This window comes from Syngnathoides biaculeatus, chromosome 5, assembly GCF_019802595.1.
Source record: "Syngnathoides biaculeatus isolate LvHL_M chromosome 5, ASM1980259v1, whole genome shotgun sequence".
Lineage (NCBI taxonomy): Eukaryota > Metazoa > Chordata > Actinopteri > Syngnathiformes > Syngnathidae > Syngnathoides > Syngnathoides biaculeatus.
The window spans coordinates 19,577,125-19,596,997 of record NC_084644.1 but is presented as its reverse complement, the minus strand read 5'-3'; the positions used below and the strand labels follow the sequence as shown (position 1 = coordinate 19,596,997).

At 40.0% G+C, this 19,873-nt stretch overlaps 1 protein-coding gene across 9 annotated transcripts in view; it reads right to left on the bottom strand.

Annotated features, from left to right (window-relative positions):
- The window catches only part of klhl32 (kelch-like family member 32), a 67,730-nt gene that overhangs the window by 12,712 nt on the left and 35,145 nt on the right, over window positions 1–19,873 (bottom strand). For 5 of the 9 annotated variants that reach the window (XM_061821208.1, XM_061821210.1, XM_061821212.1 and 2 more), the window contains 2 exons: window positions 19,130–19,228; window positions 8,914–9,129 (listed from right to left, as the gene is read on the bottom strand). In XM_061821208.1, coding sequence (XP_061677192.1) covers window positions 8,914–9,129; window positions 19,130–19,228 — 315 coding nt within the window. Of the gene's footprint in view, window positions 1–5,838; window positions 5,939–8,913; window positions 9,130–19,129; window positions 19,229–19,873 lie in introns of those variants that run through there. The other 4 variants (XR_009795180.1, XM_061821215.1, XM_061821213.1 and 1 more) reach the window with 4 other exon arrangements.

The window sequence follows — 19,873 nt, the reverse complement described above, 5'->3', positions numbered from 1 at the left end:
GAAGAAGGCTCAGACTCGCCTCTACTTCTTCTGCAAACTGAGGATTGCATGAATTTCAGCCTCCCTCTTGTTCTCCCTCTACCAAGGCACCATTGAGAATATCCTTACTGGCTGAATTGCTGTGACATGGTGGTTGCACTTCAGCCTGACTGAAGACTCTAATCAAAAGTGAAAATAGCCAGCAACGCATCGGTCCTCCTCTGCCCCAAACAACAAACATTTATCTCGCCTACCTCGCCCAGGAAGCCATCAGCATCACTGGTGAAACCGCCCACCCATAATACTCCTTCTTCAGCCTCCTGCCTTCATGGATTAGGTGCCATGAGGCTGTTAAGATGCTAAATTCTGTCTGCTACCTCCCTTGACTGGACAGTAATACCCATAACGTTTTACCCTAGTTGCTCTCTAACTTTGCACAATTTATGTACAATTTGCTCATCTGTCTTTGTTCAACCACAGACATTCTGCTACACATTAAACTCCACAGCTAAATAAGCTATACAATGTTTTCCAAACTTTATTGAGCAAAGGCACTCATTTTAAATTCGAAAAATCTCACAGCACCCCAACCAAATAATAATGTCATAAAAAGCATGAATACTGAAATAATGACGATCTTGTCTTAATTCATTTCCTGAATTCTGGGCCTGTTTAAGAGGACAAAATGTTTCCATGACACTCGTGATGAGCTCTCAAGGCACCTGAGTGTGCCATTACTCCCTGGTTGGGAGCCAAGAGTTTAACAATCCAGAACTACTGTCCATAACCTGTTTATCTTTCCAATTTTATACATGTTTTGTATAGATCTTTTTATCTATTGTTACGTGTTAAGAGAGAGAGAGAGAGAGAGAGAGAGAGAGAGAGAGAGAGAAGAGAGAGAGAGAGAGAGAGAGAGAGAGAGATAGAATTATGGTTGTTCTGGATGTCCTTAATATAGTTGGAATTCATTATGTATTTTTTTTAATCCAAACATGGTGACACTGTCTGATCAAAGTATTAGGTACACATGCACACTTGCTATTGTTAATATTTCAGTCTAAATGTTGAAAACAGCGCTGATCACTCCCTCTTAATATTGCACACTACAACCACAATAATAAACATTGTTAAATTGCTATCTTTCTTGCGGTGTCAACGAAAATGAGCACAATGCAAGGATTTAGTACGCAGCTCTTATAGCAGATCTCTGTTGTCCATATTTGATGTACATTTGCCTGTCTTCTGCGCAGGCCACATAGGTTCAGTCTCCCTCAGGGACAATGCCAGTTTTAGTGTGAATGGTTGTCTATCACCATCTAGCCTGTAATTGACTGGCAACGAGCTGGGATACGCTCCAGCTCCCTGCAACCATGTACAGGATAAGCGGTATGGAAAACTAATGGAAGGATGGATAAATAGTTGTGCATATGTATATAATATTGAGGCTTATATGTGACTCATGAACGGACTGATCTTTTACCTAGTTCACTAACACACAAAAAAACAACATTCCCACACTTATGACAAAAGGCAGCGACAAAACGTGTGGCATCTCTGACTAAAGAAAAAAACCCAAACATTTTTCAGCCACATTTGAACTCTGTGCTGAAAAGTTACCCTTCTTAGCATTCACATGTGATCTGATATTTTACTGGCTGCACTGTGGAGATTGTGTTCATCCAGCATGGACTTCTGGACCAGCACCTCTGTAACTGGATATTGGATACTACCTCAGAGATCCCCCTACAGTTTGTGGTCAGGGACCTGTTTCTCTGACATGAAGCCCTGCATGGAACAGTTCTGACACTTTTCCTCTGTACACTTCACGTTTCATGTACAGCTCTAGTTCTCTGATAGCCCTGCCATTATCAGCTTCATCAAGAATGATGATAATGACAATGACAATGCAAGAAAAAGGAATAAAAGAGGAACCACCACCTCAACTCAGGAAGACTAGCTGGATTCCCAGGCGCAGGCAGACCCCTAAAAACTGGTGAACATTCATGGAAAGACTCGGACTATTACTGTAGTGGATTTTAATTAAATAGGAGTAGAGTGTGAGGGGAGAGCTTTCTTCTCTAATGGACAATATTCCCACTCCACAATGGACACCAACAAAGCACTGACACAACAACAAAAAATGAAAAAAAAATCCTCCCTTCTTTGAGGAAATGCTGGAGCCCTCTTTAAAGTCACGTTTTGCATCATATTTATTTTTCAATGTAATTCACACTGTATGGATGACGGTGACAGCCAGCTAATTGTATGTTCAGTATTCAGAATCTGATAATAATGGGAAATGCAACATAAGAATGTGACAAAAATCAATTGGGAAAAATAATGCTGATTAACACCAATTTCTAGATATCTCGGGAAAAGGGATGACATCATACCAATTCAATCGGATGCAGCGTCTGTCTATTTTCATGAAATAATTGTTGTAAGATTGACTTTTTCTTGTTCATTGTAGTTTGGAGAAAAAGTAATAGTAAAATATTTTGGAACAAATAAAAAAAAAAATCTCTCTCCCACTCTAAACAAGATGCAAATTTTGTTTTCAGTTCATAACCACTGCAGTATTATCGGAATGGTAAACCAATCAATTTATGACACATTTGTGGGAATTTGGTGGCACAGTGGATGACTGCTGAGCACGTTTGCCTGACAGTTCTGAGGACCGGGGTTCAAATCCCAACTCCAAATTGCCCTTAAGAGTGATTGTTGGTGCAAATAGTTGTTTGTTTCTATGTGTCCCACAATTAGCTGGTGACCAGTTCAGAGTGTATCCCGCCTCTTGCCCGAAGATAGCTGAGATTGGTTCCAGCACTCCTGTGACCCTTGTGAGGATAACCGGCTCAGATAATGGATGGATGGATTTGTGAGAATTGTCAACTCTTAGCGCCCATGAAAGACATAAAATAATCAATTACTAGTCCTTGAGTGGGTACGTTGCAACAGCATGAAAGTATAATAAAAACAGTAATAGAAGGTGAACACTGATTAATGAATAAAAGAAGTCCAGTGGGGAGTTGAAGGGAAGAAAGAATGGCTCCTAATCATAATTATTTTCAAGTTACCTACAGGCTATTATGAAAGACTCAGTCAAACCAACACAGCATACAAAAGTCATGACTGTAAATATCCACAGGCACATTCTTGTTTAATGCAGACAAACTGGATAATTGAACTTGAGAGCTGTGGAAGGTTATTTAACTGCTGTGAGGTGTGAATGTGTGCAAGATGTCTTGGAGATTACGGATTGCATTACCACATAGGCAAAGTGATTTTACTGTGAGGATTAGTAGATTATATGTATTTATATGCAATCTACATCAAATGGTGTCATTGCAGAGATGACAGACACATGGTGCATAAAATCATAATGTACATTATTATCTTGGCCTTAGCTTTACTCCATTTTCAAACTTCGCTTAAAGGTGGAAAACTGCAACAAACACACACATCAGTCTGTGGTAACTGCACTGTCTTTGCCTTCGTTCACCCCGCTTTTCTCCTCTTCATAGCTTGGAAGTGACAGTGTGTATGTGTGTGTTTGCACGGCAGCAGCTGACTGTGAAGGTCACGCTGCATCACACAACTTCCTCAGGGCACAGAATAAATCAACTGCTTCCGCTCCACACTGAAAGAGCAAGAGCGTGTGTGTTTGTGTGTAAAAAGGGTAAAGTGAGGGGAAAGAGATAGTGAGGGAAAGAGGGGAGGGCAGGGAGGGGTGAGCTACATGAAGGCAGAGCAGAGGATGGCAAGAAAGAAGAAGGGAAAACAAAGCCAGAGAAAATGTGATTTTCTGAGCGTGAGAGTCCCTACGAAAACTCAGGGTGACAATGATTGACAGCTGAGCTATATCGGTCCAATATTGGTGTGTCCACCCCCGCCTCGCATTTTTGGGACGATGGCCCCCGCTTCCTGTCCGCTTCCGTCTGATGCTCAAATTAACCTTCTGGGCGCAGTGAAGGAGGCCTAAAGCAGCCTAATCAGAGACTGATTATGGCGGCAGTGGCTGGTTAAGGGGTCAGCGTAATTGTGCCATCAGAGGCCTGATTGTTTTCAATCAGAAGAGCGGACGACTGACAGCTGGGGGATTGGGGCCCTGATGGAGGCGCAGAGGGCCTAATCAGAAAAGAGAAGGGGAGAAAGAGAGAAAGGCAGCAAGTGGGGTGGAAGGAGGGAGGGCAAATGGGGGGAGGCTGATTGGCGCAAATGAACAGTCAAAATGGCAAGTCCTCACGCCGCACAACCGCCACATGCCACAGTCTATGCACACACCTTTACACTTCATCAGACGGGCGCACACGCACCCGTGCTTGCTTGCACACATGCATGAATGGATGGCAATCAATCACATACACATTCAGAAAAAGACCATTGTGATTGCAGGTCAACACAAATAAATAGTAAATGAGATGCAGATGGCAGTGTTTAATTTGTTGTATTAGCTGTGCATTTGCCTTGTCTTGTGTCAATTGTTTCCGGTTGTGTATTGTTAGGTTGTGCACTAAGATGGAATTAGCTGTGACATTGCGTCTCATTTTTAGACATTGAGGTGGCCTGATCAAGTGAATGAGAATGTGGCATGTGACCTCAGGACCCCTGGTTTGATTCCCTTCAACACTATAGTGCTTTTTTGGAGTGGGAGCGAATTGAGTCACACGCGGTGTCTAAATGTATATTGAATTAATTTATTTCAAGGCCCAAGGATTGTGAACTTAAATTCTCAGTCTTTAACCTTCAAATTTTGACCTCTGACCATTTGTTCTTGCAGGTTTTTTGTGACTATAGAAATCCATGCATCCCTTCTCTTAGCCACTTCTGCTCACTAGGATTGCAGGCATGCTGGATGGAGTCCATCCCAGTTAACTCTGAGTGAGATGCGGGATACGCCCTGAACTGGTCATCAGCCAATTGCAGGGTCTGTCTTTGACAATCACATTCACACATGTGGTTAATTTAGAGTCTTTAATGAATCTACAACAAATGTTTTGGGGATATGGGAGGAAACCAGAGTACCAGGAGAAAACCCATGCAGGCACGGGGAGAACATGTAAATTCCACACAGGCGAGGCGAGGATTGGAACCCGGGTCCTCAGAACTTTGAAACAGAAATGCTAACCAGTCATCCACTGTGCCGCACATTGTACAAATGCATCATTAATTTCCATCTCTGTGATTTGTATTGCATTTTATTGTGCATCACTGTCCAGATTTTTTTATCCTTTATCTGTAAATGATTATATACCACTTTAGGGTTTACATCATCTTTCGCCCCAAGTAAGATGGGATAGGCTCCAGCTCACATGTGACTCTACTAAAGCGGTGGTAGTAAAGTGGTAGAGAAAACAGATGAAGTGAATAAGATTTAATATCCCTCCATGCATCAGGCAATAATTTCAAGCTTGTATTCTTCACCTCAGGCAATTTCAGTTGTTGTTTGTTTTGGGAGCAGTTACTCCATTCGTCCCCTGTTTTGCAGGTAAAATCAATGCTTTGTAGGGTTTAAGTCTGTAAATTTACGGGCCCAGAAACAAAGCTGTCCATTTCTTTCCCAGATTAATTATGTTCGGCATTTATTACTCGGTTCATCAGTGTTTTATTTCTTCTCTAGGACATATAAATCCTTTTATTTGTTATGACGATTGTTTTTTTTTTTTTGCAATGGCTCTGACTGATTTTCCACCTGCTTCGCAGTTGCTTGTTTTTCACCAATAGGTGTGTATCTTTGGTTTTCATGTCCTTGACATCTCTAAGTGTAGTATTGTTATCACAGTCAAAAGCTAAATGTTACAATGAGAAGAGACATTCAGCGTGATTCATTGTTTAAACAATCAATGCAGTGGGACACACCTGTCAGTCACATTTGAGTACTTTAGCTCACATGAAAAATAGGTGGATCCCAGAAAAGGTGCTATCTTCTAAGTTGCGTTTCAGATTCAGATGGAAATACCTGAAAAAGAAAATGTTTATCGCTTGTCTCATATTCATCGTTTGATTTCAAATTTAAACATTTTCGGTCTACAGCAAAACTACTAAGAAGAGTCTACAATGAAGGTGTGGGCAAACCACGGCCCATGGGGCACATCCAGCCCACTGACCATCTCAGTCCGGCCCGCCAAAGATTGGTAGAGAATTGCCAAAATCATACAAATATCGTGACTACATTTATTTGATTGTGTCTGTAATGCTGAGTGGTTCCAGCAGGTTCCGCAGTAGATACAGGGATACATTGACTGGATTTCACTTGTCTATACTCAACTGCAACTCTGAACCCTTCTTCAAACAGGAGTGGACCAAAACAAAATTCAACAGTGAGTGTTGAACAGCAACTTTCCCCAGAAGAATAAACATTTAACAGTTGCTTTTGTATCATTAATGTTCTCAAACCGTCTTAAACTATTGCTGTTACACAACAGCGCATTCTATTCTACACTATTCTATATTTTACAATATTTGACTCACCCTCACTCACTTTCTTGTTTATGTACATTGACAAAAAAGATATGCTTGTAGACTTCAAGAACAGCACACACACGTACACACACACGCGCACACACACAGTTGCCTTCACAGACCACATTAGCAGTAGTGATGGGCATGGCAGTTCTTTTGAGTGTACTGAATCACTCGAATAAGTTCCTTAAAAAAAATTGTTTCAGTACTTCCTCATTCCATGATTGATCCATCTCTGAGCTTTATGTTCACTCAGCACGTACACTAAAGCACTGAATGTGTTGCTGTTGTCGTGTCTTTTAAAGTCCTAATCCAGAGGAAATGTATTTCATTGGTCTATCATACAAATGTACCTAAAATTTCATTAAAAAAATATTTAAAAAAGTCTCAACACAACAGAAATGAAATAAATTAGTGTCAAAGTCAGTCTCAAGATTTTGTTCGAAATGTCGCTTAGATTCGGCAAGTTCCGGTTCTCTCCGTAATGTGATGTCACACCTAGATACCATTTAGGAAGAGAGTGAAAATGGAAGCAAAGATGGTGAGGAAGTGTGTTGCATACGGCTGTTCTGCGTCAAACCCCGACGGAGTCAGCTTACATGAATGGTCAAAAAATGAACAGACAAAGCGGGTCCATAAAATTTACAAATCAAATAAACAGTAATATGTTACAAGCATTTCACAGAGGACTACTTTGAAAACCCGGTGCAGCGTTCACTTGGCTTCGATAGCAAGTAAGTACGTGCGTGTTCAATTGTTTAGTATTGAGAAGTGTCTTCCTTGTTTTAAATGTAGGTACAATAGTTTTGATTTTTATTTTACGCTGACTCTGTCGCTAGTACAACAACAACAACAACAAAGAACTCACTGTTGTGGGCATGCAGCATCAGACGTTTAAACGTGTTTTAATTAAGATTATTTTGTCAACAAGATGTAAGTAGATTTCTTGAGGCACACACCGGTCTGTGTTTTGGGTGCGAAGTTCCACGTCAACTTTGTCAGGTCTCGCCAAAACCTGTTCTTGTGTGGCATTCGTCAACTTCGGTTCGAACATACGTACAGTATATGGTTGAATTACAACCGCAACTGCATGGGATGTTTTTAGAACATGGGAAGAATAAGAAAATTGCCCCTCTCAAGTTCCCATCTCTTCCACAGAGCATTCCATAAAAACTTCATCACTGCTTCTATCTCCCCGAGATCCCACTCGCAGCGTGTATGATTGTCTTTGTAGGAAGCCACTGTGTCTTTGCTGGGGTTGTCTAGGTGTGACGTCACACGGAGGCAGCTTCAACAGAGCCTCGGTTTGAACCAGACATCAGAGGCATTCGGATTCCAAAGAAAATGTCCACTTTGGCACTAATTTATTTCATTTCTGTTGTGTTGAGAATTTTAAAAATATTTTTTAATGAAGAATTAGCTACGTTTGTGTGATATACAAATAAAATATAGGTCCTCTGGATTAGACCTTTAAAGCACAAATTCCGGGAAGATGTTATTTTAAAAAAAAAAAAAAAAAAAAACCTTTGCAAGAAGCGAGTTCAGCTACCGACCATCCTTTGGTGTCCGCTTACGTTCAGCTCAGCTCTTGCCGGCCACCGTGACATTTCAGCAACTTTTCTGTAACAACACTATTCGGTATCCATCTGTCTGTCAGTTAAGAGGTTTTAGAGAAGAAAAGACAATATTGTGTTTGTTTATGTTTCGTTAATTACTGTACTGTGTTGTAATTAATTTAATAATTAAAATAAATAAAAATTATAATTTAACACTAACATCCAAGTTATTGGTTGATGTTGATGTTACAGTAACTTGTGTGGCGTACATTACCAAGTAATGAGTACACTTTTTTTTTTTTGTTCATGCTATGGAGAAGTTGTATTCCTGTCACTTGGCAGCTACTTTTCTGAGAAATGCCACAACAAAACTAACACTACACTGGTGGAATGGCAAAAAAAAGTGATTAAAAAAAACAAAGCTCCCCCGAGGAGGTAAGAGTTCTGGTTGTGTAACATAAGACATCGCATATCATAACACAATGTATATGTATACATTTTTTAACCACTCCATGTACCTGTATATGACTATACAATGTGATTGTATTTTTTATTTTGCATCCATACCTAAATATAAAGAGCTGCATTAACTCTTTGAAAATATGTTGGGAAAAATTTGCGCATTATTTTTGAGAAATTTTGGTGTATAATATATATATATATTTTTTTTCTTTTTTTTTTTTTTTATGACAACTTGAGTCTCCCATCACCCCCGGATGGGACGAGCAGGGAGCCCACTGGTTACGGATCATGTTATGGTATGGTATTTCATTAATTATGGCTGTTATATTAATAACATAACATGTTGTTTTAAAAATAAGGAAGTACTCTGTCTAAATGAAATTTTTATTCTTGATTATACAAGGTCAGGTAGATGAAAACATTGAGACTGAACAAAACTCACATATTTCCTTACCTTCCATATCTCTTCTTCACTCAGCGAGGTGAGATGGTCACTCTTGAGTACTTCCATGAAAAGGCGAAACGGTAGCTGCAGGGCCTCCTCCTTCCGAGTCTGGCTCAGCTCTGAAAGGTGACCCACCAAGAAGTCCACCACAGCCTCCTCCAAGGAAGGCAGGTGGAAGAGGTCGGCAACACGGTAGAGCTCCAAGTAGTTGGCACTGCTCATTTCCTGCAGATACGCAGCGAGAGGGTTTATATTTCCGGACCTTTGATGGCCACACAGAGAAAAACAGAGTCAACTGCTCTTAAAAACCTAATGCACTACATTATTTTGTACAATGGAAGGTAAATATGCTGAATGAATGGCCATCTCTGACCATGTCAAAATGTGCGATTAGCATCCATTCAGTATAAAATGCCCCTATATTACTGTAAAGCAGAGGTTCTATTTAAGAACAAATACTTGACATTCCCATTTGCCAAACATTTATGATAGAGTGCATGTGCTTTATCAGACGATCCACAAATGTGCAGTTTTTACATTAAGCGTAAGCTGATTTCAATCTCACGGGGTAATGAAAAAGCAGTGAGGGAGAAAGGCAATAAGTGTTGGGAGAGAGAAAAAAAAGACCCTAGTAGTTAGAAAATGTGGGATACGACTGCCACCTTCTGGAATCAGTGAATATAACAGTGGATATCTGGGATGTACAGTACTGCATAACTCTGTTGTACCTGCTAATCATTCTTCACAGCCTGCACTATATTCACATTTGAATCACATTTATTTTATGTTAATTAATGAAATGACAGTTATGATGACTAGTGTGCTATTACGTGAATAAAGTGTACACAGCAAGAATGGTTTTGATCGATTTAGTATGCACCGCGTACCATTAATCACAATTATGGGGGTAAGTCCTACTGACACGTTACTCAAATGGATTTTTAATGCCAGTATTGATGCAAAGTGCACTCGCTAATCAATAGTAATCATTCGACCTTGCCTCCTACAAGACCTCTAATGAAACATCTGGTGCAACTTGAGTCATATGTAAGTATGCATATGTGCGTTTATTGTTACTGATATTAATAAACAATGACTTCAGTGCTATGGTTTAAAATGGGTTAGGGTTAGTGCTGGTCCTGTGTCCTACCATAATATTGCCAAACCACCAGATGGCTCGCAAGAGCAATATTTGTCATTGGGATTCAACCGACAGTAAAACAAATGAGTTGTCCTGTCCCATGTGCAGAAAAACACCCCCAAAGCATGATGCAACCACCCCCATTGCTTAACAGTAGGGATGGTGATCTTGGGATGGAACTCATCATTCGTCTTCCTCCAAACACGTTTAGTGGAATTATGACCAAAAAGTTCGATTTTGGTCTTATCTGACCACAAAACTTTCTCTCATGACTCCTCTGTATCTCTGTATCTTGACCTCTGGTTATTGGCAGACTTAAGGACAGGCCTTGACATGTGCTGGTTTAATCAGGGGAACCTTCCGTGCCATGCATGATTTCAAACCATGACGTCTTAGTGTATTACCAACAGTCATCTTGGAAACAGTGGTCCCAGCTCTTTTCAGGTCATTGACCAAGTCCTGTCGTGTAGTCCTAGGCTGATTCCTCACCTTTCTAAGGATCATTGGGACCCCAACGAGGTGATATCTTGCATGGGGCTCCACTCCGATTGAGACTGACCGTCATGTTTAGCTTCTTCCATTTTCTAATAATTGCTCCAACAGTGGACCTTTTTTCACCAAGCTGCTTGGAAATTTCTTCATAGCCCTTTACAGCCGTGTGGAGTTGTACAGTTTTGTCTCTGGTGTCTTTCGACAGCTCATTGGTCTTGGCCATGTTACAAGTTTGAGTCTTAGCGATTGTATGGGTTGGACAGGTGTCTTTATGCAGCTAACGACCTCACACAGGTGCATCTGATTCAGGATAATACATGGAGTGGAGGTGGACCTTTAAAGGCGGACTAACAGTCTTTGATGGTCAGAATTCTAGCTGATAGACAGGTGTTCAAATACTTATTTGCAGCTGTATCACACAAATAAATGGAATTAAAATAAAGAAAAGAATCATACACTGATTTCTGGACTTTTTTTTCTTTTTTCTTTTCCATTTCTTTTTAGATTATCTTTCTCACAGTGGACAAGCACCTACAATGAAAATTTCAGACCGCTCCATGATTTCTAAATGGGAGAACTTGCAATATAGCAGGATGTTCAAATACTTATTTTCTTCACTGTATCTATTTTAGAATGTTTGTAGGCATGTCACTTGGGCTTTAAAGTTTTTGAGTGTGCAGGTTAGTCAAACAAGATGAAATGATGTGTTCAAAACAAACTTTTATATGAAACCTTTGACATGGTGACATGTACCTACAATTAAAAGGTGCAAGTGGGCATTTGAGTTACTATTCATCATATTTGGGGTACATACATATATCCATTTCCACCATCACTTAGGTGTGTCATGGTCTTGCCGGTCCAGCCCTGGCTGTGCGGGTGGCCGCGCTGATTGGTATGCGCACACCTGCGCCTCATCCTGGCTGATTGGCCCCGGTGTATATAGGACCATGGGGACGACTGGTCCGGCGCCAGATCGTCGCAACTCATGCCCCGTTCCTGCACTCCCGTATCTCTGATCGACAACCCGTGTGTACCAACCACCGCCTGTTCTCTGACCGACCCCATAAGCCTGACTCCCATGATACTCCTACCTGCTTTGATCGTTCTCCCGTGTACCGACTCCTGCCTGCCCGCTGACCTGCTCTCTACGCTCAACGTCCCGACTACCGCTGCTGCACCTGACCGCCTGCCCGATCCTCGACGTTGGAATAATAAACGTTTTTCCCGAATTGCACTTGTGTCTCCCGACTCCTGCATTTGGGTTCAACCTCCATTCCGATGGGTCGTGACAAGGTGTACCTTTGGTATTGTGTGGACCATAATTCAGTTCCCCCATATGGGAAACAATTTGAAACTAATACCCTCATCCACTATTCCTGACATGCCGATGCAGTAGGAGGACTCTGCCCACCCATACAGAATAACCATATCTCCGCACTTCTCATACCTGTGGTTGATTATTAGTCCTAATGAGTCCAAAACAAACATGAAGCAGCATTTAGCTAATATGCTGCACACAAATGGAATAGGTTGCCAACAGAAGTCACGTCAGCCCCATAAGTGTATGTTTAAGTCCAGTTTAATTGCTCATTTTTTTTTCCTGCTTTTTAAAGCGCTTCCACTTGTAAATATTTCTTGCATTGTACACTGTTTCAATTATACTTTTATTCTCCGTTTAGACATTTTTAATGCTTTTAAAGCACATTTGAGTTGCCCTATGTATGAAATTTAGCTTTGCTTTTCTAAAGAAGGCATATTTTTCTCACAATTTCCATGGAATGATTGTATTTCGACTTTTCAAAGACATCAAATAATGTGAATGCATGCACGGTGCATGTTGTGTTGGCCTTGTGGCAACATGTTCGAAGGTCACCTTATTAAACAGTGTGAAAGACCTTAATGGGGCACAGATTGACACGTAGGTGGCATAAATTGTAGACACCATAAGGCAGTAAGACAGGAGACAATTCATTATCCCAAAACTATCCAATAAAATTGGGCCTACCTTTAGTTAATCCTGAAGGTTCAAGCATAGACAATGAAGACCTTGTAAATTATGCCAGTGCATTTCAAGAAGTCTACTAGGAAATGTGGAATGAATTGATTATGGCTACGGGGCTAAGGAACATCCGGGAGTGGACTATGCCCACCCTAATGCATTTCACTGAAGATGTCAAAGCAGGTGTGTCTCAGCCAGATGACTCTCTTCAACCTGTGGTAGGAGACAGCCAAGCACCTTATCTGCATTTTTGGCCATAGACACCACTGATCCTCACACAGATTTTGGACTGGGCGCTCTCACGGATGGAGAAAAAGCTTTTCTGTCATTTGTCTTGGCCGAAGTGTGGCCATCTTGCCCCAATTCTCCTGACATCCAAAATGGTGAGTGCATTACAGCTCCATTTTGATTAAGAACAGTCCTGTGGTGTTCTCCAAGACAACCAATACCTCTTTGCAAGACTCATAGACAAGTGCAATAATGTACTGACTCTGGTCTCCTCGGGGGAGCTTTGCATTTTATGATAGTTACCGTAGCATATTTGTTGCTACTTATCAGAAACAAATGTCCATGTGTTTGTTTCAACTTAAAACTGAGACGACTACAACGGCTAGTTGTGCAGTCGCTTTTAAAGAAATGTGTCATCACTCCGGCCGATGACGCCGCCAACCTGGAAGTAGCACGGCAGTCCGAAACAACGATAGCTCACTGACTTCATGTCACTATCAAAACCATGTGAGCTGAAACTACGTAGTACGATCGTAAAGGGCACATTTAAAAAAAACGGACTGTGCACACAAGTGAAATGCTCGCTTTTTAAACAGTGCCCATTATGCTCATTTCTATGTAGTTTGAACTCTCGTTTTGGTAGCTACCTGACGCTATGATGAGTTGCTACAGATTGTAGCCGAATGGGGGCAAGAGGCTGCACTCTTAGCACGGTGGACCTTGCCCTCAGAGCACTGGCAATAATGTGGAATAAAGGGAACCAAGACTTTTAGGATTCCAAAAAAATTTCCTCACAAATGTCTAGGATGGCACAGAGGATGACGTGCTGTGGGAGGAAGAAGGGATCACTGTTCATGGTGCAATGCAGGAGGCACCAAAACTGGACCAAGACATCAATGATGAGTTCCACAATGATGCACCAAAGGTAGATACTATGGATCTTTGTCAGACTGGAGATGAGTCAGATGCTTCTTTTGAAGTCTTGGCCAAGGATGTGTAATGGAGTGGATAAACTGCACTACGCACAAATATTTAATGTAAAAAATGTTTAAGTTAAACAGTTTTAAATTGTTTATTTAAGACTGTAATACGTGTTGTCAACTGTATTAATAAAATGTAATGTCATCGTTGAGCATTTATTTTAGTTGGTTGAGGGATTCTGTTCTGACAATTGCAGGGACCAGGACAAGGGTGTCCTGGGGCCTGTCCCAAGATATATGTTACTGCTGCATCAGTTCATGCACAAAGACTATTATTAATGATTGTTGTACGGCCTTTTGATCTTTTGGAAAACAAATACAAGTACGAACCTAACAAACTATAAATACAGATACAGTAATTCCTAATATTTTGAACATATGGGTAGGGGTTTCCCTGATTTTTTTACATCAACTTTGGGGGTGGGTGCGCATTATACTTTATGACGCATTAGACTCGAGAAATTACGGTAATTTGTTTATTGTACGTTCGTGGTTAATGCTATCATACCGTATCGTATGCTATGGTATCTTTATGTTATCATGTATAAATCCATGTTGCATCAGAGTTGCAGTGTTTACAAAAATGAGGTATTGTGTGCTGGGGAATGCTTTTTAAATATGAAACTATTTTGTGCTTTTATTGGCTTGGACATGTATGTCTTGTATTATTATTCTCTTCTAAATGTAATTTTAAGATATGACACTCATAACAAACCATTTTCCCAATGTTGGGTTCTGTGAGGTGCCGCTGCACTTGTAAATCTTAAAGTTGTTTTTTTTTTTAAATGACTCCAAAACCAAATTAGAGAAGAACAAAAATTTAAATAAAGTACAATTTAAAGGTCTAATCCAGAGGAAATATAGTTGATTTGTCTATCATACAAATGTAGCTAAAATTTCATTTAAAAAATTCTCAACACAAAAGAAAATAAATAAATTAGCGTCAAAATCAGTCACAAGATTTTGTTCGAAATGTCGCTTAGATTCGGCAAGTTCCGGTTCTCTCCGGAATGTGACTTCACGTCACGACAACATTTAGCCAGAAAGTGAAAAAGCTACCAAAGATAATGAGGAAGTGTGTTGCATACGGCTGTTCTGTGTCAAAAGCTGATGGCGTCAGCTTACATGAATGGCCGAAAGATGAACAGATAGGCAGGTTATGGTCCAGGTTTATGAAGACAAAGCGGGCGCATTGGACTTACAAATCAAAGTGGACAGTAATATGTTCCTAGCATTTCACGGAGGACTGCTTTGAAAACCCAGTGCAGCGTTCACTTGGCTTCGGTAGCAAGTAAGTACGTGCGTGTTCAATTGTTTAGTATTGACAAGTATCTCTCTCATTTTAAATATAAGTACAATACCGATACAGATATATATGTCAGCTAATCCATATCCATTTGACGTTTAGGAGGTGGCGTAATCTGTACACTGTGTAAAGTTAGTGTACTGTTGACACTGAAGTCTTCCTCAAATTCGACTTCAGCAGAGTGTCCTCTCAAATCGTCGGTGCATTATTTAAAATACGGGCTAAATGCATGTAAATAACGCGAAGAATGCGCTGTAAACAATGGACATTACTCTGATGTGACAAAACATTCCAAATTGAAAATATGAATTAAATCTTTTTTTTCTTTGTTTTATCTTGCAGAAGGCTAAAGTTACTACCGCGTGCCTGTCCAACTATCAACTTGTGCCTTTCACCAGACAAAAAGAATTGTAACCCCAAACGTAAAAGATGAGCTTATGAAAAACGAGAAAGATAAAGAGTAAGTTTAATAATATATCATGTTACAGTTTTCTTCTACATGTAGTCCTCAGATCTTTGAATAGGGGGGTCAGATACATTTTATAAATCTGAATTTGAATTAATTTCAATGCCTCGTGTGATTGTTGGTGTGGTATGGTGGTGTGGGATCCAAATCCATGTTAAGAAATACTATACCTATAGGATGAAGGAGTAAACCAGGACAGCAGAAGCTGCATATGTATGAAGCAATGTCATTTCCATGTTTCAGGTTATGTGGAGCACCTGTTAGAATAGCACCGGACCCTCTATGTGGATGCGGACCTAACGACTTCCTCTGCTGACGCCCAAGCACCACCACCTCTCAGCAGCCAGCACACAAAACCAAGCAAAGACTTGGCTATTCGGGATAATTTTTCAAGATTTTCAAATCAAAGCTGTTGAAATGATATGTTGTGAAAATAATTTTTTTTCACGAGTTTGAAGAAGCCGATTTAAAAACTGTGTCCGGTTTGTTAAAGTGAAACTAAACTCTATCCTGATGGAACTTCAGCAACAGACGTTTTATGTTACAAACGTGTGACGCATGGTGATTAACCAGTTATCTTGCATGATGCAAAAAATTAATGCATTATTCTGGTCTGTTCAATAGTCATTTTCTCAGCTTGTGTGAACCTCTAAATATGACCTCCATGGTGAAAGCAAGGTGAGGTGGCATGTTCTAGATGTGAACTCTCCAGCCCCTAATGACATTTTATAGAATGAAACAATATCATATTTAGCATGTGCATATACAAATGTTTATTGAATGATGGTTTCACGTTCAGTGGTTTGTTAAAAAAAAAAAAAAAACAACTTGGCTTAGAAACTTTTTCAGTGCTGTGATACTTACAGATGATATCGCAAATTATTCAACCATTTTGGTTACTCGAATTAGAGTCAACTTGAAAGGCAAATATTGCACCAGAACAACAAAAGATATTTTAGAGTCGAAACTGTCACATAATTACAGCAATGTCCATCAGTTATTAGTCAAGGATCAACACCCACACTTTAGTTTTCATGCAAAGAAAAGGATAATGTTCATCAGCTGGGCATAAATCCTGTGAACACGGCATCAGCTTCATGCCCTGGGTGTGGATATTCTGCTCGAATTCACTGCACAGCACATGATGGTGTAACAACCCTGTTGCTTTTGGCGAGAGGCCCCCAACACCACCTCACCAACTGTCTTTAGGCCACGTAGCGATTTCTTTCATGTCCTTCTCCTGTGAAGGTGTTTCTGCCATAATGGTATTGAAAGACATGCCAGGCTGTCTCCAATACAAATGGGTTTAGGCAGACTGGATGAAAGCCTTCGTGGTTAACAATGTAAGACAAGGCAGTTCCATCCAACTTCTGGGTGGTTTCTGTAATTTCCTTACAGCAGCGGCATTCTCTCTGGGAAGGCGTTTGCTGGCAATTTCCACATTTAGACCTGGGTAAAAAATATAATCAGTTAAAATAATGTTATTTGGTTTGTTTTAAGCACAAAGTTGTATTTCATTACTATCTTTTGCTCACCAAGATAAGGCTGAAATAATGCCTCTGTGGCGTAAAACCCTATCATTTATTCATTTATTATCTTCTGATTAAAGAATGAAAATATTAAATGCTTGAATGTATGCAAAGCTACGTTAACAACAATTAAGAAATGGACAATGTTAAATTCATACCTTGCCCCTTATGTCCTTCTAATACAGATACAAATACAAATTACATATTTCTATGTATATGGCTATTAGCTACAACTACTGATCATTCAGCTTAAATAACGATAATCATTGGCTACATGTAAGTGTACTTTACTGTCCAACTCAGAGTGTACTATAGATATGATCTTTAAACACAGAACGATTCCGAAGGTTTTGATTTTTGTTTTACACCGACTCAGTTGCTAGTACAACAACAAGTGCATGCAGCACCAGATGTTCAAACGTGTTTGAATTACATTATTTCGTCAACAAGGTGTACATGGATTTCTTGAGGAACATACCTGTCTATGTTTTGGGTGCAAAGTTCCATGTCAACTTGGTCAGGTCTCGCTGAATTCTGTACTTGTGTTGCATTTGTCAACTCCAGTTTGAACATATGTAAATGGTTGAATTACACCTGTTTTTCAAACATTGGAAGCATTACAAAATTTCTCCCCTTAAGTTCCCATCGCTTCCACAAAGCATTCCATAAAAACTTCTTCATCAATGCTGTCTATCTCCTCAAGATCCCACACACAGCATGTATGATTGTCTTTGTATGAAGCCATTGTCTTTACTGGGGGTTGTCTACAAGTGACGTCACACAGAAGCAGCTTCAAAAGAGCCTCAGTTTGAAACAGACATCAGAGGCATTCGGGTTCCAAATAAAATGTGCACTTTGGCGCTAATTTATTTCATTTCTGTTGTGTTGAGAATTTTTAAAATATTTTTTTTATGAAATTTTAGCTACATTTGTATGATAGACAAAAAAAATACATTTCCTCTGGATTAGTACTTTAAATTATAAATGTAACATATTACACTACCTACAGCCATATGATGTGTGAGTGCTCCTTTGGTGAGATCTACTCAAAGCCTTGCCATATATGGGAAAAAAAATGTTAAAGGAAAATGACCAATCTCCAACCTGACAACTTTTGCACAAAATTACTGTGGTTCATTTAAAGTTTTTTCTGTTGTGTTAATTTCTTGCACCAACAAGTGAACCGGTTTTTGAAACAGTAAGGTTTCATACCACATCAGTTGACGTTTTGTAGGTATATGACGAATAACGTGTCAATCATACGTCCTCACTGAACTAGTTCCTGGATTTTATTAACACACACTGCGAGGCCTCGGCACAATTTGTCCCATCACTTTAACGCCCGTGATGGAAAAAGTGTTTACAATTGAATTAAGAGTAGAAAGAGCAATCTGTATGAGATCAAACTATTTCAATTAAAGCTTTATTCAGTGCACGTTCAGCGTGTAGTCTCTTATTTTAATAAATGTGTGCCAGGCTGACAGAATGACTGCATCCGGTGAAGACGGACTGCGAGTGGGCCAAAGCGTCAATGAAACAAAGGCCCCAGTGTGGTCGGGAAAAAAAAATTGCAATATTATAGACACAGGCACATTCATGCACAAGTAGACCGCTACCAGCCCTTTTGCCCTAGATGAAAAAAAGTGTCATTTTTTTTCTTCGTCACTGATTAATATTTAGTAAATGAAAAAAACCCCTCTCTGTCATATATCCAGCCCCCCCAAATTGTTTTGATATAGAGTAATCTCCCCCTATCACTTGAGTTACATTCCAGTACACTCCCGCAAATAGCAGAGTCCACAAAATCGAAAACCCATTTTAAATACACCCTAGGCTTGATTTTTTCATTTTTTTACATTTAAGGTACTTAAAATGCTTTTAAGTTCCGACCATTTTTCAAAGAAAATAAACACATTCAAACACATACAGTACATTGAAAGAGCTCAACAGCGCTAACACAAAATTATTGTACAAATAGTTAAAAAAAAAAAACTAGAGTAAAAACTGTATGAACATTTCCAAAAAAATCTTGATTATAGTGGGTTCAAAAACGGTAAACCGTGATATAGCAGGGTGTCTACCTGGATGAGGTAGTGGGAGCAGATGCTGAGCAGCTCCAGCAGCTGAAGGTGGCTCCCAGCAGACAAAACATCCTGGATCACTGCTGGGTCCAGCACAATCTGCCCAAACAAAAGATTCTCTTAGTCATATGTGCCATGATAAACCTTAAAATATTTACCGTAAGCCTATGAAAAGGCTGTCATTTATTGATTCAACCAACTATGTTTTTACAACTTTAAAATGTGAAATGAGCAGAATATAGCCATCCAGCCATATATTGTGCATCTTCATTAGGGTTACGAGTGAGCTGAAGTCCATCCCAGCCCACCGTGAAATGGTCGCCTGTCGATTGGACTGCACAAGTGGCCACAAATAAATATTAACACTCATTTACACCTCATCGCATAGAACTGTGAGATGGACATGCTCACCGCTCCCCCACCATTCCACCTAAATGAATACATTTATTTTATGATGATTATTCTTTGGATGCACCAGACATTTTCAGTCGTATCCACTTCCAGTTCTACACAGACTGATTTTGTCAACTATCTCCCATCTTTTCATTTTGTTCGCGCAAGAGGAGCCCGGCTCTAGTTGGAAGTGTTCATTTTTAGTAATTGTAGCAATCTGTCCACAACATAGTTCTAGCACTAGACAACAATGGATCTAGCTTACCCCCGTTCTCACTGTTTCACCATTTCAACATTTGCATAAGGTACACTGATGCCCTTCTTGAGCCAAACAATTTTGAATTATGTCTG